Genomic DNA, 21047 nt, shown 5'->3' with positions numbered 1-21047 from the left:
TCCCCTCCTTGTAGAGCTAGCTGAAGGTGCTTCAAAAAACCCCAGGGTTTCAGCTTTGCTCAGTTATCATCTGTGCTGGGGTGAACTTCTGTTTTCCCAGTTTCCTTTGTGTTGTTTATGATCCATGAGTTTGAATTCCTTTAAGAAACCCATAAACTCACTGGTTCATCAAGTTAAACTTGGGTGGTATTGTTATTCTGGCCCGTTATTAATTTCCATCTAGGGGTGAGTTGATGTTTGTTCTAGTCTTCTCAGAAATTGTGTCGTACAACAGGGAGGGAGCAGGTATAGTGGGAGGAAGATGGAGCACATAGGAAGATGAGGAGAGGATCAGTTAAGAATAGAACAGGAAAGACAAAGCAACATGGGAAAGGCTCCAGGTCCCCGAGGCCTCCTTACTCTAGGATTCCTATCCGTTTCTCCTCTTGTTGAGGTCACACTTTCTCACTTATTCTCTTGGGTCTCTAAGCCCCCTCCTGGACTGAGCACTGCTCATGCCCCACTCACATATCAACCCCTGACTGAGATCCGTGTCTCCTCTAGGGCCCCACCTCTGCTCTCACCTTGACCTTCCACTGATTCTGCTCCAGCTGCAGGGTGTAGTTGGCTACCTCGATGGTGATCTTCTTGGTCACACTGACTTGCTTGTTGCCCTGGACTGCGTTTTCCTGCAGTATTGTGAATGGTTTCAGGCCAGGTCGGGTCCAGCAGGTCTGGGCCAGCACGTGCACACAGGTGCCCATGAAGTCAAAATGGCGGCCATCAAAGGTAGTGTAATGTGAAGCCCCTGATACCTGACAGGTGGCAGAGCCCTCACCCACACATCTCAGGATGCCATCCAACACTTTACAGACTTCATGTGGGCTGCAGTGTGAGGGTTGACAAGACACCAGGCCACCCTTATCACAGTGGCAGAGGGAGTTACATTCAGGGCCAGGATAGAACTCATCACCTGGCGCATGGTAAATGCCCTGGTATACGCAACCACAGGATGCCAGGGGTACACAGGCCTCACCGCTAAGGACATAGCCCTCATCACAGACACAGCTCTCGTAGCAATCTGAGCCACAGCCTCCTGGCACTGGCTGGTCTCCACAGGTCAATGGACAGCCTCGCTGACACAGCTCATAGTGGCTGTGAGGTGGGCAGGTCATTGCTGCAGAGAGAGGGGTCAACAAGACCAAAGGCTTTTACTTTGGGGTGGACACAGTTGATTCCACAGCGCACACGTGCACACAATTTAAAAAGACCACTGTGTTTAGTAGCTTCAAGAGAATATCCTTTTATACCCTTTTGTTATAGCTTCTGAACCTCAGAAATAAGATTCAGTTCTGATGCAACTGTGGTTTGGGTAAATCTGTAATATCTTTAATAACACTGCTAACATTGGATATAAATGCTAATTTGTGTTACATATTTTAAATAAGCTTACACATGCCTGTATGTAGACACTATGCAGTATATCAGCGACTATAGCATTAGTTTCTTCATTTTATTGTATTATTAAAATATAAGTTTAGTGATTTCAAGCGTTAAGAAGTATTTAGTAACTAAAAGTTATTACTTATACTACACTTTAGTGAGAGCATTTAGTGTTACAATGAACAAACAGACCAACAATCAAGCACAGGGCTGGAGAGATGGCTTAGCTGTTATGAGCACTTACTGCTCTTGTGGAGGACCCAGGTTCGATTCACAGCACCCACATAGTGGTTCACAAACATCTGTAAGTTCAGTCCCAGAGCATCTGATATTGTTTTCTAACCTCCTTGGGATCTTCAAGCCCATTGGTGAGTAGATTTAGATGCAGGCAAAACACTTACACACATAAAATAAAAATAAACCTTAAAAAAAAACAAACCCCAAACCCAAGCAAATCAAACCATTTCTTGTTCCCCCTTCCTAAACAGGAATCAATCGTATCAGGCAGGTGGCTCTGTAAAAGCAAAGAGAAGCAGCCAGCCAAGCAGGCTGTGCGGGAGCTCTCCAATACAACATGCCATGCTTACGTCTGGCTCCGTGTTCATACCTCAGCACCTCATAGCAGCCTCATTGTGAATATACAGCGGCTTCCTATGATCTCAGCTTCATGGTATAAGCATAGCTCCTTCCTCATCAGGCAGCATAAGGATCAAACAATGCTACTTATAAGCTAACGAACAAGCATTAGACTCAATCCCCAGTTGATACTCTTGGTACTCACGGCAAAGTGTCTCAGTCCTCCATGGATACACAATGACTCCAGAAGATTGGCATATGGCGGTGTATGTGGCCAGTGTGTCACACAGTGGCTTAGTTTGGCCTGGCATACGGCAGCAATCATAGGCGCACTCTATGTAGGCACTGTTGTAGGCAGGCACTCTCCAACAGTGCTTGAAATGACCTGATATGTTAGTAAATATTCTGCAGTTTTGTGTTATATTTGACACTAATCCTTTGTTGAAGTCAGGACACAGATGTTGCTCGTCTGTCCTGCAGCCGAGATGTGATGATACCAGCCACTTCTTTCCAAAGTCTCGAGGGTCAATGGCTTCTGCTCTAATCTGTTTACCCAAGTCATCACGTGGGTCCCCGTTGAAGTTCCCACAGAGCCCACACACACTGTTAAAATAGTTGCTGGGCACCTTGGCAGTCACATGGGTGTCCCAGTTATAGCTGACAGACAGGCTGAAGTTCGTGCGTAGGATGGCGTACTTGCCTTGGCGGAACACTACGAGCTTCCCACCTAGGGCTTGAAAGGGCAGGTAGTGAAGGATGCCATCCACCTGGATAGAGATGGAGGAGGACCAACAGGTCAGGGTACCTGCCTCCTATCTCCCCAGTACGGGTACCACTCTAAACCTCTCCATTTAGTCTGGTCTAAGGCTATTGCGTTTATTTGTTTTAATACATATTGTTAATTAATATTCCAGCCTTAGGTAAAGTGAGAGGTGGGAGAACAGTATTAATACCTATCAATAATTTTGCCCTATCTTTATATAGAGCCTTTCCATACCCAACACTGGGGAATCAGAAGCTGATCCATGGAACGTTCTCTTTCCCACTTTGACTTGTCCACCTTCTCTCTCCCCATGGCACAAGCTATTCTCTAAGATAATTATGAGACATTGTGTGAGTATCTAACAATTCATTTCTACACAACACACACACACACACACACACCACACACACATACACACACAACACACAACACACACACACAACACACATACACACAACACACACAGATTTTTAATTTTAATTTTTATTAGTTTTTAGACAAAGTCTCTCTGTAGCATTGGTTATCTTGGAACTCACTATGTAGCCCAGGCTGGCCTCACAGAAATCCTGTCTCCCAAAATACTGGGATTAAAGGCATACACCACTATAAAAAATAATAAGTACTGTCTGTCTATCTATCTATCTATTTATCTATCTATCTATCTATCTATCTATCTATCTATCTATCTATCTATCTATCTATCTATCTATCTATCTTTGAAGTAGGGTCTCAGTGCGCATTAATTGGCCTGGAACTAGATGTGTGGCCAGTGTGAGAACCACAGTGATGACCCCAAGAATGATCTCCAGAAGTGCGGTGGCTCACAGGCTAGATTGGAATTTAGAGATCTGTTGTCCATCTCTGCCTTCTGAGTGCTGGGATTGGTTCGTGCACAGTTTGGCTTTCACTCTTCTTTCCTTTCTCTCTCTCTCTCTCTCTCTCTCTCTCTTTCTATCTTTCTTTCGTGGGCAAGGGGTGTCTATAGACTTTCGATATAGAAAGACTAAAGAATGTCAGAGAAGCTATCTTTGACCACAGGATGGGACTTATGGTGGATTTGCAAAACCTAAATTAAGAAGACTTGAAGCAGAATTGACACGTGTGTGTGTGTGTGTGTGTGTGTGTGTGTGTGTGTGTGTGTGTGTGTGGTTGTTCTTGAACCCTTGTCTAACTGGCTGGTCCAGAGCCCTGGGTTTTCAGTATTAGTGAGTGAGAATAGTTTGACCCTCAGGGCAGCTGGGCCAAGTTCTGGCCAGTACAGCAGACAGCCTGGTGAGCAAGTCTAAAAAGAAGTGATGGAGAGGCACCCATCCTGGGGAGAAAGAGGACACAGAGAAGAGGCAGCCTGGCAGCACGGCTTTTGTTTTGTTGGGATTTTTGACAGTAGAACTCACCATGTGTGGTCTTGATGTTGTCTGGGTGGACAGACATTTTCTCAGTCTTCGAGGTTAAATGGGCATCTCCACCCCCCACCCCCACCACAAATGCTCACTTTGTACCGGACATTTCACATCACCTGTTACCTTGCTCTCTGGTCCATTCTTTAGACACAAGTCAGTAATTCTAAACTTTCATAAGGACAAAACTAGGAAATTCTAATATCTACTGAGCACCAAGACCTCTTTTTGAGACCCTGAAGATGTGAATTCATCACATCCGCAGAACTGCCCAGAGACCAGAGGCTCCTGGTGGAGAACTATTTGACTATGATCTCTGACCGAGGTAAGACAGTCTGAGAGACTGTCACAGAGACAAGAAAAAGTAACAGGGCCTGGACCTTAGCCACAAGGTCGTTGAATGAATCCCACTCTGCTTCCACCACAGCCTTTGATCTTCCCTGGATTTGCCCCCCCCCCCCCCGTTCCCGCCCTGCCGCACTCACCAGCACTTTGCCTTGGTATTCCCGGCGCACCTCCAACTTGATTCCTAAGGCCTCCAACTTCACAGAACGCACAAAGCTTACGCTTTGACTTCCACGGCGTTCATTTTCTATAAACACTTTGAAGTCGGGGAGAGATGGGTGCTGGCCACAGGAGGCAGTAAACAAGTATGTGCAGGTACCCATGAAATTGAAGATCCGCTCATCTAAACTCATGTAGTGTGGGTCTCCGGATGCCCGGCAGATGCGGAAGTATTCCGGGAAGCAACCAAAGGAGCCATTCTGTACCCCACAGTGCTCCTTAGGCAGACACCCTGTTGTGTTCCTACAGATCACCTTCTGAGTGGCTCCATCACAGGTGCAGCGGAGGTGGCATTTTTCGTCCGCGTACACTTCTTGACCTGGGGCCAGCAGGCGGTCCTGGAAGATGCACCCACAGGATGAGACAGGCATGCAAAGGCCACGACTGGCCACGAAGCCTGGAAGGCACACGCAGCCCTCCACGCAAGGGCGCGAAGAGCAGTTGGTCGGTCTGGCTTCTGAGTTGCAGGAGGGTGGGCAGGCAGGGCTGCAGAGCTCATAGTGGCTGTTGGCTGGACAGGTCAGGGCTGGAGGGGTTGGGAGAAAGGGTGGGTCATGCCAGGTGTGGGGCTCCCCGAGACAATGCTGCTTCATCAGAGGTCCACACCCCTCAGTTAATGGCACTCCTCCTTTCCTGATGCTCAGGCCCCAGTGCCCCCTCCGCCCCATCCCTGGACAACCAACCTGGCAGTGGGCAAATCTCATAGCTTTCACCTTCCAAGCCCACGCAGAATCTGTGTCCATGACCCAGGAACCACAGCAGCCTCCTGCCCGGTTCCCTGCTCCCGGAACTGTATGTGCTCCTCACAGCACCAGAGGGACTGTGAATGCAGGCTCAGCCCAGGGACCTCGACCTTCTGTGACTTCAGTTCACTCAGGGGAAAGCAGAGTCCTCCCGAGGCCCAGGGGTTCCCCTATGCTCCCCACAATCTCCCTGTCCCCATCAGTCTCATTCTCCTACTGGCACACTCTGCACACTCAGTGGGTGGACAGGTGCCTGGTCCCAAGATTCCCCACTGAGATCTTTGCGTTAGCATTTTCCTCCTACCATTATTATATTTTCCACAAACAGACTTTGCAGGTAAAGACGAAGGCTCCTGGAGTCCAGGGGGCTAGATTTGAAATGCCAGCTCCCCCCTTGCCAACACTTTATGAGCAAATGACTCTGTATCTGTCTGTATCTGTATCTGTATCTGTATCTGTATCTGTATCTGTATCTGTATCTGTATCTGTATCTGTATCTGTATCTGTATCTGTATCTGTATCTATCTGTATCTGTATCTGTATCTGTATCTGTATCTGTATCTGTATCTGTATCTGTATCTGTATCTATCTGTATCTGTATCTGTATCTGTATCTGTATCTGTATCTGTATCTGTATCTGTATCTGTATCTGTATCTGTATCTGTATCTGTATCTCAGTCTTGCCAGGAGTAAATTCGAGAAAGCAATACTGATTTCATTGGCTACAGGGATTGAACTGTAGAACTGTAGCTGGGTACTCCAGGGCCAACATTGTGATGACTCAGCTGACTCCATGGCCTGGATGTGACTCGCTCCAGGGTCCACTGTCATTGGCTTCCTACATCTTCACTGAGCTTCCAGATACTCTCATAGGATCTTGCTCTTTGAAGGTGTTTTCTAGTAGATCTGCTAACTCTCTGTCTCTCCCTCCCCACCCAAGATATAGGTTCTGCTGGGGTGGGAACACAGCTTGATTTGGTCAAGTTGAATCTTCAGCATGGAGCACAGGGCCTACGAAATGGACAGGAGGGGCGATAGACTCATTGGCTTCTCCGTTGGAGTTTGGGACATGTGGAGAGGAAGGCTTACAGGACACTGGGACATAGTAGTGATGCAGGAGAGTCCAAGCAGTGTCTTTGTCTCCCTCTGGACTCATTGCCCCTCTGAATCCCTAGTCTTCAGCTCTGGCCTGACATCGGTTTCACCCCTCACTGGCCTGTATGCCTCTTCAGCATTTCGCTGAGTTGTCTACTACATGGCAGACAAGTCACCGTTGGCTCCTGCTTTGTCCTCCACATGGCCAGCACAGATACAGGCTCTTGTGGAGTTATGACAGGTTTATTGACTGAATGGATGGGCGCCTGGCTAGTCGTCTTTGATATTTTTCAGAGGGCATTGGGAGTCATGGGAGTGTTACAACCAAAGAATAATCACTGAATTTGATCTTGCAACTTGACAGACTATCTTTCGTGACAAACCTCTGTGGTTCCCTGGGTCAGGAAGGAGCCCACATCCGTTTTCCCCTTTTTGGATATTCCAGTCCTTCCCATGAATTTTAGATTTGAAAATTTTATTCTAGGAAAATCTTCTCTGTAACTGTCCCCTACTCGCCCTCTAGCATCCTTTATCCCTCTTGAATTCCCCTAGTGTCTTATCCTGCATCCCTCTCCAACTAATCTCCAGATATGCTAGAGTGCCCTCTTGTGGCAACCTCAATCACTGTGGTCTATCCTGTTCACTACTGTGTGTGTCCCTGGAGTGTCTTGGATGTCTCAGTGTTTCTGTCATTGCCTGTCACTGGACTGAAGCGTAATCAGTGCTCTGGTACCAAGCAGACACAATGGGTTCCCCACCTCTCATCAAAATTCTCTACCCTGTCTTGAACTCACGGCAGTTGGTTCGTGACCTCCATTCGCGGACAGAGATGCCCAGGTCCACACAGGCTTGTGCATAGGCATTGAGGCCACGGCACAGGGTGAGACGTTCCCCTCCCGTCACGCACATGTCATATACACATTCTTCCAGGAAAGGCTTGGGGTCCAGAAATTGATGACAGTCAGCAAATGGGCCTGAGGGCAGAGTTAGCATGCCACAGAAAAGGTCTTTCTTAAAGAGCTGGGCCTGGCTTGGGATGCAAGACGGACAGTTGCCATAACAGCCATCATCACATAAGAGGTCTTGATCATTCACCTTCCAGCTTTTGGTGAAATTTAGAACATCAGGAGCTTGCTTCCCATCAGGCGTGAGGAAGTCATCTGCAGGGTCTCCATTATAGTTGCCGCACAGCCCAGACACCTGGTCTTGGAAGCGCTTGGGCAGGCTCAGGGTCAGCTGGCCATCCCAGTCATAGGTGACCACCAGCCCAAAGTCCAGTTCTAGCACACCTCGTGTTCCACTCTGGTGCACACGCAAGAGACCCTCACTCAGGGAGACCGGCAGGCTTGAGTACTGGTAGTCGATCTGCAGAGAGGTGACAGTGGTCAGACTCGTGTGTGATCTCTCCTTCAGACCTTCATCTCCTTTACTGAAATCCCCAGCTCTAGTCACATAGGGTGCCTTCCTTCCTTTGTCACCAGCTGAGCCTAGGGATGTGGCCTGAAGTGTTCTTCCCTGAGATGTGCATGAAGACCCCCGCCCCCTCCCCAACAATGTCTGCTGAGGTGTCACTGGCTCAGTGAGGCTGTCCCTGGTCACCCTTTCAGTAGCCCTTTCCTGTTGCCCCTCCTCCTCTGCTTCCCAGTTCCCACAGCTCCTGGCCCTCTCCCACAGTGTGCAGGTTTGCCACATGCTCCACCTATCAGAACCACTGGGAGCCCACCTCATGGTTTTATCTCCAGTGCCTCTGACAGTGGCTGGCAGAACGGCAGGCTCATTACAAGAATGAAGCCAGTGTGAGGAAGGAACCTGGCAGGGTTGGTGGCAGCAAGGGGCAGCTGTAGGAAGCCAGTGAAACAGTGGGATTCATGTTCATGACATGAGGAAGCAAGAGTCAGGAGGCTATGGGCAGAACCAGTCAAGACCTACAAGCACCAAAACGGTGACAAATCCGGCAGAGGGCTGCCAGCCTCTTTAAACCACCATCACTGGGTAGCAGTGGGCTATTTTCCTTTCTGCTGCTGTGACACAGCGCATTTGTCAGATGCAACTTTGGGGGAGAAAATTACAACTCATCTGTGAGGGAAGCCAGGCTTGAAGCAGAAATAATGAGGAATAACTGCTTGCTGGTTGGCTCACTGGCTCACTCTTTAGTTCTCTTATATAGACCAGGCCCTGGTGCCTAGGGATGGTGCTACCCACAGTGGACCGGTCCTTCCTACATCATTCAAAAGCCAGCACAATCCCTCACAGACAGGGCCACAGGCCAACCTGGTTTAGACAGCTCTGCAATTGAGGGTTCTCTCAGATGACTTTAAGCTATGTCAAGTTGACAATTAGGGCTAGCTAGGACAATCAGCATAGGCATTGTTGGGCACAATGAACAGGTTAGTCCTCAAATGGTAACACCAGCTTGCTAGTAACCCCAGTTCATCCTCCATCTCCCTAGTCCTACATTTGGGTCCCCTGGGATACCAGGAGCAACTTTGGAAGATTCTCGCCTCTGAGGAACAAAACTAAATGCTTGTTGCTATCTTTAAAATCCCTCATCATATAGGGGTTTTGGGTCCTGCAGTGGCTTTGGGGTCTTGATTTATTTGAATTTGAGATCTGATCTGCTTATGTGTGGAGAAACCCTGATTCTTACCTAACGTCCTGGACATTACCTTACCTAAAGGTAAGTCTTACCTAAAGGTCCTCTGGACTGAGGGATCTGGTTTTCCACTACCCTGTTTCTTCTTGGTGGTGAGGACATCTATATCAGCTCCAGATGCCTCTTCCTCTCTGCGTCACTCAGACTGTGACTGAGCTGGCCGACATTCTGTTGGCTGTTTTAATGTACACAGCTGCTGGGGGTGCCTCTTGAGCCCCAGCTGGGAAGGAATCAAGACCATGACTGGACCTGCCTAGAATGGGCTTGAAGTCTCTGAACTAGTTGCAACAGACATTTTTAAAAAATCCATGCTATTAAAAATTAAATATAAAATTTCCTGTTGGGGCACAACACTGTAGTCTAATATGGCTTAAGTGTGCATTATATGAAAAAGACACTTGACTCTTAAATGGGCCATTGAACTTTTATAGTATCTTGAAGTTGGAATTGTTTCGACAAATTAAGGTATGTGGAATTAGATATCCACCATAAGTATACACACATATATGTGTGTATATATACACATATATATGCTTCTAAGTATATACATATATTTATATATGTGTGTATTATATATATATATACATTATACACACACACACACACACACACACACACACACACACACACATATATATATATATATAAAATGTGTGTTAGAGAGAGACAGAGACAGAGACACAGAGAAGGTGTCCACAGTGCTTAGAGGCATTGAATCCCCTGGAGCTCGAGTTACAGACAGTTAGTTGTGAGTCACCTTATGTGGGCAATGGGAACTGAATTTGGGTCCTCTGGAAAAGCAGTATGTTCTCTTAGCTATTTTTATATAATCAAGATTTTTTTCTAAAAGATGGGAGCAAATCTAGGGCATAAAGATCCCACACGTCAACGATACCCCCCTCCTAGTTCACAGCAAAGACCTTGAAGGGACAGGACCAGTGTTACTCTAACCTTAAGCCCTGGAGTTCCCCGGTTCTCAAAGAGCATCTTTTCACCTTTTGATGGATCTGAGTTGGCTCCTCTCCCCTCCACGCAGCTGCTGGAACATCTGGAGAGAACACCTACTTAATGTATTGGTGACTCTGAAATGGTCTCTTCCTTCAGAGTTCATGAAGGTACCCAGTTTTCTTAGGGTCTTCAATTGAGTGCAGCAGAGGGCAGCTCACTGAGACCTCCCTGGCAGGTTAGTCCAATGCCCAGGGATGACCCACTTGGATCCACTTCCCATTTTGTTGGGATAATCTTTTTGTACACTGTGCATCTCTGTCCTTCCTTGCCTGTCTAAGGCATCTTCTGATTGATGTAATAAAGATCTGATGGTCAATAGCTAGGCAGGAGAGGATAGGCAGAACTTCTGGGCAGAGGTAGGAACTCTGGGAAAGAATCAGGTCCCAACCAGACATGGAGAAAATTAGGCATAAGGGGTTGAGGAGAGGCAATTGGGCCATGTTGCAAATGTGGGCGAGTATAGACAGGGTTAATTAAGTTATATGAGCTAGTTGGAAACAAACAAACGTAAGCTATAAGCCCTAAGCATTCATAAATAATAAGAGGTCACTGTGTCATTATTGGGAGCTGATGGGTCAAGAGAGTTGAAGACACTATTTCTACTTCTAACCCATTAAATTGGTCAAAGGCTGGTGAAGCTCCTTGCCGGTGTTTCAGCTACACACCACCTGTCTGAAGTTCTGTATAAGTCCTTGTCTTAAACAATGCTAGCGAGATAACTGTCAGGCTACCTTCCAGCTCCCCATAGTCAAGTGACAGAACAGGAGGGACTCGTATTCCAGCAATGACAGGAGCTGGTTGGTGCTATCACAAAAGTAACCTGTTAGGCCCTTAAGCCAAGACGCTTGAGTAAGATGAAAGTTGCGTCTGGTAGAAGCATCACCTGTGCATTGTGCAGGTTCTAACAGGCTGCAGGGCCTCTTCTGCTTGGTGACAGAGCTCTAGCTCCACGGTTCCAACTCCGGATGCCCTGGATGAAGGTGGGGGCTTGTTTGCTCCTTTTATTAATAACAGGATAACTGAAGACTCTTTTCAGCCTTGTCATAAAGACTGTACCAAATAACAGATGAATTAAATTACATCCTGAAGCCTCCAAAAGTGTATGAGCAGTCAATAAATTATAAACAATTAAGGGGGCAGAGGCATGGGTCTTTCTTGATTGGTAGACTCAGTCTATAATGACTAAGACTATAATGACTATGAAAAGATCATACCAGCCCCCACCTTCAGAGCATCCAGAGTTGAAAACGTGGAGCTAGATCTTTCTCCCCAAGGGGAGGAGGCCACTGCACCCTGTTAGAACCGGCATGATAGACAGCTGAAGCTCCAGATCACAGGAGCCCATGATAACTCAGCTAAGGACAGAGGAGGCTTGGGGACCCCCACAACCCAGTTAGCTTTAATCGTGTCTTCCCTGTAACGGTGGGGGACAGAGGGACAGGACGAGGAGGGGAGAGGGAAGATGATGACAATTGATCATGAGGTGTACACTCAGAAGCTTTGTGACTGACACAGAGTTGTTTTTTTTTTTTTTTTTTTTTTTTCGAGACAGGGTTTCTCTGTGTAGCCCTGGCTGTCCTGGAACTCACTCTGTAGACCAGGCTGGCCTCAAACTCAGAAATCCGCCTGCCTCTGCCTCCCAGGTGCTGGGATTAAAGGTGCGCACCACCACTGCCTGGCTGACACAGAGTTTTAACTACCCTCGAGCAACAAGAACTAGTCCTGCTGTGTCCCGTTATGAGAGTACTCAGGAAGTCCTACAGCCATTACAGTGCACTCTGGCTGACCACTCAACTCAGTTTCCTGTATGGACCAGAATGTCCAGTTTCACGGTCCACAACAGTGACTCACGTTGTGAACTCAATGCTCAAGTGAGTTTGACCAGAGAGGCAGAAAATGCAAGTAAAATAACACGGAAGTGAAGTGTACCTAGGAAGAGGGTGACTCCGCCCCCGCCCCCTGCCCTGAACACCACCATATTGCTGACCCTGCAGAAAGGGATGATGGGATTCCAGATGGAGCCTGTTGGGGGTTCTTCTAAAGAAAGAGCACCATTTCCTCACTTAAAACAGCAATGCTTTGTGTAACAGGAGGTGCTCAAGGAAATCCAAACCACAGTTCCAAAAGTTTGATCACCTGACTGGTCACTTTATAGTACTCCCATGCTGACAGTAGAGTGCCACTAAGTTCAGGACATACGCTGCTAATGGATGGATATGAACATACTCACAGTGCCCACAGAGGCCAGAAGAGGGCATCAGCTCCCCCAGAACTGGACTTGCAGGTGTCTGTGACCCACCTGACAATGGGGGCTGGGCATTGAACTCCAGCCATTTTGAAGAACAGTGAGTTCTGTTAACTGCCAAGCCATCTCTCTAAGCCCTCTTCTTTGATCCTGCCGAGCCTCTAATTTTCATTTCTCTCCTCAAAACACTCTCTATGCTTCTATAGACCAATAAACATCTATATAACAGGGAGGTTGGGGGTGTGTGAAACTACTCATACGCAACAGCAAGCCTCACAGGACTGGTTACCACGTTGAGATCACCCCCAGATGTGAACTACTGTGGTCAAGGCACACATTTTGGGCCAAAGTAATCACTTTGAGGGAAAAAGATTGATCCCCTCAAGAAATGACAGTGATACCATCTTTTCCAGAGCCCTTGTAGAACCAGAGCTGAATAGCATTCATTCAAACCTTAAGCATGGCTAACAGCGCTCTCTGCTGTGCACAGCTCAAGCACCTGCTTTGTTTCCTGCTCCTTTTAGGCCACAACATCCTTGTCATTACTTTCAAGAGAGATTTCAGGGTTACTTCCCAAAGTAGTCATGTTGAGTGACTCTCTTTCCAATGCTCACTGCCACCACCACCCATCCCTTCAGTTGGCTTATTTGGATGGTGGTGAAAGGGGATGGTTTGGGGTCTAACACCAAGGCTATAGCTCCTTTTGCTTTTTTGGCTTGGTTAACCTTAAACTCACAGCCTTGGGGAACTCACCTTCGCAAGGCCAACTTCTCCATAGATCAGGGACACGGTGTGGTTGTAGGCATGCACAGTGACTAAGCGCACGTAGGAGACTTTGTTGGAGCTCCGGTGCTCATTCTTGGCGTCTACTTTAAAGGCCAGCAGGGAGTCCTTGCTGCTGCGCAGCTCAGCCATGGTGTAGGTGCAGGTGCCCATCATGTCATAGCGATGGCCATCGAAGGTGGTATAGTGGGGATCACCCTGGGCACGGCAGACAGCTGTGGACTCTGCCAAACACTTAGCCTTCCCACTCACCATCTGGCAGCGCTGCCCAGGTGCACACTGAATGCCTTGGCAGGATGCCTCTGCTGGGGTGAGCAGAGCTGTGGAGGGAAGAGAGTTGGAGTTAGAAATGTACCTGAGACAGACACCTGCGGCCTCCTACAGTGTGGACTATGCACTGTTGGCTCAAGAACACCCCTTGTACAGGCATGGAAACTGAGGTTTGCAGGCTCACAGAGAAAGCTCCTCTCCCAGGGTTTCTGCTTCCACAGTTCAACACAGCTTGGTCCAGAGCAATGTCAAGTAGTGAAGAAGGACCAGGAGCAACTGATGAAACATTAAACTGTTTATAGTTTGATATCCCACCAGGCTAGAAGTTGCCAGAGGATAGGAAATGAAAGATGGAGTCTTTAGCAAAATGGAGACAACTGTCGTAGAGGTGACCTTAGTAGAAGTCCTAGCTCAAGCGTCCACCACTGGGCCATTGGAGAGATTATGTTCAGTGCTCTGGCTACGGTGTCCTGTGATATGGGTCTGACAATCACAGTTTCTCCACAGACATTTGAGGGAGACATTGGCATATTTTAACAAGTTAAAGCATAGATTGCTTATAACTGAGCCTATATAATTAATTGCTGTTCCCAGGCTGTGAATTCTGCAGGAAGGCCGTGAGGAATTCTTCCCCACCAGTATTCCTGGGGTCTTCTGTGGCCTCCCGGGTCAACCCTGAAGAAAACGCAGTTGTGGGTCCAGCTACCTAGTTCCTCCCCGTTACAAACCCAGCCCCTGGGCCTTCCTGAGCACCAGTTGAAGTAATTCTCCCTATGCTTCCATGTCCTTCCTAACGTATGCAGCATCCACCTCCGAGCCTTCCTGGCTTTGGCTGCCCCAAAGCCTGAGCACCTTGTACAGGGCTCTTGAACTCAGACACTGCAGGGTCAGACGAGGGACAGAACGGTGTGAGACAGTCCAGGTGGTGACTGTAGATGCCAAAGCAGCATACTCACCTCGAGTAAGGTGCCACTGTTTTTGTTTTTGTTTTTTTTTTTTTTTTTTTTTTGCTGACTGCACTTATGGTTTAGTAACTAAGTATCCCTGGCTGATCTAGAACTCACTCTGTAGATTAGACTGGCCTCAAATGCACAGAGATCCACCTTCCTCTGCCTCCTGGATGCTGGGATAAAACAGCAGCTTGCACCACCATGCCTGGCTGTGGTGATTTATTTTTGATGCTACATTTTCTACTTTTCTGATGAAACTGGTTGGTTAGCCGACTCTTTACATGAAGTCTGAGACCCCACACCCCCTTTAAAGTCCTGTGAGAGCATACACTCTGACCGGATTCAGTTGCTGGTATGATTCCTGTTTTAATAGATCTTGGTGCAAGATGATGAAGGGAAGTTGAGGATCATGGAAGTTTAGACAGAATCACGTAACAATCGAAGCAGGTAGACTCTCAACACTCCAAACATGGAGTGGGGGCTCCCACCTCATTTCTTGCATGTTCTCACTTCCACTGCAGCCTGGGAGGGGCTGGGACAGGGTTTATGAAAGGTTTACAAATGAAAGATGCCGACCCAGGCAGGTCAGTTTCCCATGGTCCAAGGCCCCAGGACGTGGATGAGGTTCAATCTGACTTACCCCATAGGAGGGTTGCTCCAGCCCAGAGTGCCCAACAGCTCCACAGGGATCCCATATCTGCAGCAGGGAGAGATGGAGGCTCAGATAAGGCTGTCCTACTGTCCTGTTGGAGACTGTCATGGAGATCACAAAAGGGGGCAGACCCAGCATAGTGGGTACTTGGAGGCAAGGAAGGCTGGGGTAGGGACAGAAGTTGGGTGGATAGGACCAGGTGTGAGCAGGCTGTGGGGAGCTGTCCAGTGTAGCAGGGAGTGAGCTAGAGGTTTTGAATCCAGGGAAATGGGTGGGAGAACTGGATATTCAGATGCCTTGAGGGGAAAGATAGGAGGTCTAGAAAGAAAGGCAAGAGAGGACAGTATCCATCCTACTTCCGTAGAGAGCCCCATCTCTTCTCACCTGCAGGTCCCGGAGCTGCGGGAACAGGCTGGGGACTGAGCTATATAGTCCCGTTTCTTGTTCCCTCGGGCCACACCATTGGCCATCTTCCAGGCAGATGGTGCCAGCTTCCTGGAGGAGGCTGCTGATATCAGGCCAGAGGGAATAGTGAGTCCTGAAGTCTTGTGAAGGGCAAAGGATAAGTCTACAGCCTGTGTTCTGAGATGACTGTGAGATCAGATGGTGGCTGCACCCCAGGAGCTATGGAAAACTCTGGTCTTGAAAGAGTGCTGTCTTTAGAGGGACAGCTGGAGAGTAGTGTGCCAGTGGACTGGGTTCCCTGAGCAAGGTAATGGGGATCGGAGGGTGATGTAGCATTGGTTATGTTTGTTGGCTTCCTGGCCAGATTCCGATCTTTAGTCCTTACTTATAACAATATCTAAAGGTCCATATCCGGGTTCTGGCTCCTTACAGTCCCCATGGGCTGATCCCTGGTCCGAAGCCACCCACATCTTGTTTCTAAATACCAGTGAGTATAGTTTTCTAGGGATGTATAGTCTGAGGCCCTGGCTTTGAGTCTTGTGTAGGGCATGATGTTCCAATCTCAGAAAATTATTTGGTTTGGTATTTGAGATATCCCCTAACCCATCTCTCTCCATGAAGAAGGGACTGGCTAATCTTGGGGTGAATATATGCCTTCCTCTCACCTAATCGAGAATTTTCTTAAGATATGATATGGAACATCAGGGTGCAGAAAAAGTAGCAGAGGGAATTTGAGCTTTCTGGGATATAGTCAGTGACTCCCAAAAGGCCAGTACAAACCATGACATTATTGGTTGAATCTGAAATGTCTTCCCAGGCTATTGTATTTTAACATGTGGTTGTCAGTAACCAGTAACTTTGTGAAGTTGTGGAATAGGAGGTTTCGGACATAAGGCCTCATAAATAGAAGCAAGCTACTAGGGTCAAGCCTCGCAGGTTATACATGTCCCTGCTTCTGTCCTGCTCTGATTCTTGCTTGCTTGAGGTGACCAGCCACCCATGCTCCTGCTTTGGAGGGAGTCACTCCAGCCATGATGCCCCATGATAGACTGTACTCCCTCAAACCATGAGCCAAAAGAATTTCTTCTCTCATTACTTCTCTCAGGTGTTTTATCACAACAAAGATAAATGTTACAGATACAGAAAATTGGTCCAGAGAAGATCAGGTTTTAGTGTAATTAAACCTGACCATGTGGTTCTTGTGCTTGTGGAAGGATTTTGGGGGTGGTAGCTGAGCATATAGGGCTAATGTGATGGAAAAATTTGAAGTTGGCCAAAATGCCAATAGAAATGTGGACAATAGAGACTTGGGACAATAGAGACAATTGGGAATTGGGGTAAAGGCTATTTATGCTCCATTCTGGTAAAGACCCTTGCTACATGCTGCCCAAGAAAAATCGAGTTGAGGTTGAATCTCAAAGTAATGGAGTGATTTGGTAGAGGAATTATCACCGGCTGCTTCTAGCCAGGTATAAAAGGAGAGCAGACGGAGAAAGTGGGGCAGCGAAGTGGAGTACTGTGTAGTTTGGGAACCCAAGAGCATTTAAAACTACAGACAAGGTGAGTGATAACAGATGCAATTGTCCAAAATACCAGTACAACTGAAGAAAACCTTCACACAATGGGGAAGGTGCCTCAAGGAAGACACTCCTCCCACCGACGTTTTCAGGGTATGACGTGAATGGAAAGAATCTTCTTTAAAAAGAGACATGTGCAGAGGAAGGGGTGTCTTGCTCAAAAAATGACCCCTCAGGGGAATGTTTCTCTGTTCAGAGGCACAGGAACTAAGAAGCCACTGTAGCTGTGGTCCAAATGAATTCAGCTGCACCCTGAGTTGGCAGCGGACCTTGGCATCTTGCGCATTAGCGCTGGCTCTGCAGGTGTGCATGGGGACTGAACAGTGAGGTGATTACTAAGGCTTGCACCACCAGAAGAAAGGCTCTATCAGGCTCTATGTAGCAGAGACAGCGTCCATGTGGGGTAGTCCTCATAAGTCAATGCCTGAGGTAGTGGAGCTGAACCCCAAGTTGCAATGGACACTTAGGATGATGGTGGTGGTGCCAGGAGCATTGTATGTATGTCAAGGAAGGCTTCCAGCAGTGACTGGAGACAGTGCTGCAAATGGCAACGCCACGGGGGTCTGACCAAGCCCATAAGAACCAGGGTGGAGCCAATGATGCAATCATATGCTCTGCATTCTAAGCTGTAGCTATGAATATGTTTAATATTCATCCTGATGGTTTTGAGTATGTCTTTTGCTCCAGTCCTTCCTTGTTACCATTTTTCATAGAATGAGAATATTTACTCGATGCCATTGGGTGATGGAAGAATGTAACATTTTATTACTGAAGGGCTCATAGCTAGCAGTGCCTTGAGTCCCAGAGGGGACTGTTGGACTTTTGACTAATACTGCAACTGCTAAGCATTCGGGGACTCTCGGATTATGCATTTTGGCACTTTGCATTATCAGATGGCCATGCCTCTCCTGGGACCAGAGGTGAAGTGTTATAGTATGAATCTGAGACACTCCCCAGCTGACATGTTTAAACACTTCTGTGTAAGGAACTGTTCACGGCTGGAGCAAAAGTGTCTGAATCAAACAACCCAAGGAGGAGAACTGAAGGCTTATTATCACTCACAATACAGTGGTGATTTTAGTTCATCATTACCCAGGTCCATTGCTTTTCAGCCAGTGGCAAGTCAATAACATTATGACAGTGGGCCACTGTAGCAGAAAAGATAGGTAGGTAGGTAGGTAGGTAGGTAGGTAGATAGATAGATAGATAGATAGATAGATAAATAGATAGATACCATTTTAGGGCATGCCCTACTTTCTTTAATCAGGCTCTGCCTCTTAGTTCTATAAGCTATCAAAAATTCCATAAATATCTAAGTGTACTGATGGGTTAATCCACTGATGATGTCAATACCCACACAATTCAGTTGGAGAAATTGAAGCTGGGAAGACGTGTGAAGTGAAGGAAACTGCAGGGTTTGTAGCTTTGTCCCCAGCAGGCTGACGTGCTCTTGAGTTGAAGGTCCTCTTATGAGAAGCTACAGTTAAGGTCTTTCTGCTGTGTTGAAGCTACCGTGCCAGGGACCTTCCTCAGCTGCTGAGCATGCACTCAGATGAAGGCTCTGCATCCTCAAAGGAGCCTGGCTTAATTATAATACCTTGTATTTTGTGGTTTAGACCCTATCTTGAGGGCCTTGGAAGAGGCTCATGGGGAGAAACGCCCTAAAATGGAGATCCAATCTGCTATGATTGGATATATGCATAAACCACTTATATGAATATCAAACCTATGCTTTCTTGTTGTTATCCCTGCATAACTGTATAACTCAGCAGTATGAGTATTCCAGGGCCATACTTTCTGTGAAGTATATGTCTCAGGCTGAGTGTGTACTCTCTGTTCTGGCTTGTTCTGAAACTCTTTTTCTGTAGGTATTTCAAGGACCTTGCTTTGTGTGAGTTGCAGTCTTTGAGTAGGGTCTTCTCAGGCAGCAGCACGGCTGAGCTATATCCCCCCATTGTTGTTACAGAAGACCACCTAGTATTTAATGGATGCCTCTAGTACAGGGAACTGTGGGAGATTTCCACTCCCCATTCCTGAGTTAGATGGAATAATACTCTTGCTTGAGAGGACATGGGCACTGGAGGGTCATCTTCCCTACAATGCCCTGAGTTACTTTATTGTGTTTGATAAACACCAGGCCAGCCACATGAGACACTGCTAGATGAAACAGCTCTAAAGTGACCCCATAGAAATTAGCACAGCGCTGGATCCCTAGCACATGAAGGTGGCCAGTCCTGCCCTCCAGTACCTGTCTTGCAACTGTGTGCTTCTCATTCCGACGTCATGCACAGCCCTTGCTCAGTGTCCACTACCACCCAGCCTCATATTTCATTTCTTCCTCTGACAGGTGTAAAACCCCTTAAGTGGCCAGATGACCAGCCATTTACCAAAGCTTTTTGTAGACCGTGTGTGTGTGTGTGTGTGTGTGTGTGTGTGTGTGTTTGTAGGGCATGAGTAGTTTGACTATAAGCCCTATTTGAAGCAGGCCCAGGATCTCAAACTTATCCCTTCCTCACATGCTTCGTCAGATGCTAACACACTGGTGTGGGGTAATTATGGTGTGTCCCATGGGGGAGTCAGTGCAGCTTACCTCAGCTCAGACAGGCTCTAACTTGGTTTTCTTTGGATATTTCAATCTGGCTACTTACCCAGGTGAGCACTGTTAGGCCCTGCCATAATTAAGGGGACTGGGATAATAAAAGAGGGTAGAACTTGCTGGATGCCCAGTCTCAGGAATTGTATCCAACTCTGGTCCCTTAGTTACAGTATGTGTCTGTGGAAGCACAAGGAAGAGGGTGACTAAACCCAAGGCTCCTTAGGTGCAGAGCCTGCTCTCACTTCTCATGCCCCCCCCCAGAAGGCGTGTCTGAGGGTTACCTTCCTCCTCACATTGTCCTGCTTTTCTCTTTTGGATGTGGAACCAGCTCTCCATCCCCCAGGACTGGCCCTTTGGCTACATCATTAAAAAGTAGAATCAAATATAGACCCCAATTGCTTAAGGAAAAAAATGCTTGCAGCTTCTCTGTGACACAGCCTGGATGCAACAAACTGAAGGGTGTATGTGTGGGTCTGGCCCAAGATCAGGAGCCCAGGATTTTTGTTTTTTTTTTTTTTTTTGTTTGTTTGTTTTGTTTTTTGAGACAGGGTTTCTCTGTATAGCCCTGGCTGTCCTGGAATTCATTTTGTAGACCAGGCTGGCCTTGAACTCAGAAATCCGCCTGCCTCTGCCTCCCGAGTGCTGGGATTAAAGGCGTGTGCCACCACTGTCTGGCCATGGAGCCCAGGTTTTAACACTATCTTCTAGGTGTATCTCTTTTCCCTGAACTTGGGCAAACGGACAGAAGTTCCTCCTGTTCTGATCTTTATGGCCTTAAAGCACAGCCCTGATCTCTGTAAATGCTGCAAGTTGGAGCCAGACTCGTATGCTTTCTTCTTGTACGCAAGCCTTCCCTCTTTTTTTTTTTTTTTTTTTTTGTTTTTGTTTTTTTGGTTTTTTGGTTTTTTTTTTTTTTTGAGACAGGGTTTCTCTGTATAGTCTTGGGTGTCCTGGAACTCACTTTGTAGACCAGGCTGGCCTCGAACTCAGAAATCCGTCTGTCTCTGCCTCCCAAGTGCTGGGATTAAAGGTGTGCGCCACCACCGCCTGGCTAAGCCTTCCCTCTCTTACTTAACGCACTTGTCACCAGATAAAAATTTGGTGGGGAGTGAAATTAAGCGTGATCTCATTTTATAAATGCTCCATTTGAAAAGCATTCCCTGGTCCCCCTAACACCAACCCCCCAGCTCTTGACAGCTTTTCCCGATTCCGATTCCTCCTTGGAAAGGATGAGCGTGCAGATGGGACACAGGGAGGATGGATACTTAGGTAGATGCTACGTCCTGAGATCTACACCCCAGGACCTTAAACCCAAGAAGGGCTGCTCTGGAGACTGCAGATGCTGGGG

At 47.4% G+C, this 21047-nt stretch overlaps 1 protein-coding gene and 1 pseudogene across 1 annotated transcript in view; both read right to left on the bottom strand.

The window, feature by feature from the left end:
- 9530053A07Rik (RIKEN cDNA 9530053A07 gene) overlaps positions 1-15522 on the bottom strand; it is a 35346-nt gene extending 19824 nt beyond the window's left edge. Inside the window, exons 1-7 of the mRNA NM_001164655.1 lie at positions 15506-15522; positions 15110-15166; positions 13220-13569; positions 7355-7925; positions 4644-5248; positions 2204-2765; positions 564-1156 (exon numbers count right to left, since the gene is read on the bottom strand). Of these exons, the coding sequence (NP_001158127.1) occupies positions 564-1156; positions 2204-2765; positions 4644-5248; positions 7355-7925; positions 13220-13569; positions 15110-15164 (2736 nt within the window). The 5' untranslated portion in view covers positions 15165-15166; positions 15506-15522. The remainder of the gene's footprint in view (positions 1-563; positions 1157-2203; positions 2766-4643; positions 5249-7354; positions 7926-13219; positions 13570-15109; positions 15167-15505) is intronic.
- The window catches only part of Gm21925 (predicted gene, 21925), a 54204-nt pseudogene that overhangs the window by 2528 nt on the left and 30629 nt on the right, over positions 1-21047 (bottom strand).

Source organism: Mus musculus, chromosome 7 (genome assembly GCF_000001635.26).
Source record: "Mus musculus strain C57BL/6J chromosome 7, GRCm38.p6 C57BL/6J".
Classification (NCBI taxonomy): Eukaryota; Metazoa; Chordata; class Mammalia; order Rodentia; family Muridae; genus Mus; species Mus musculus.
The sequence above is the reverse complement of the archived record's forward strand: the minus strand, read 5'-3'. Positions and strand labels throughout refer to the sequence as shown.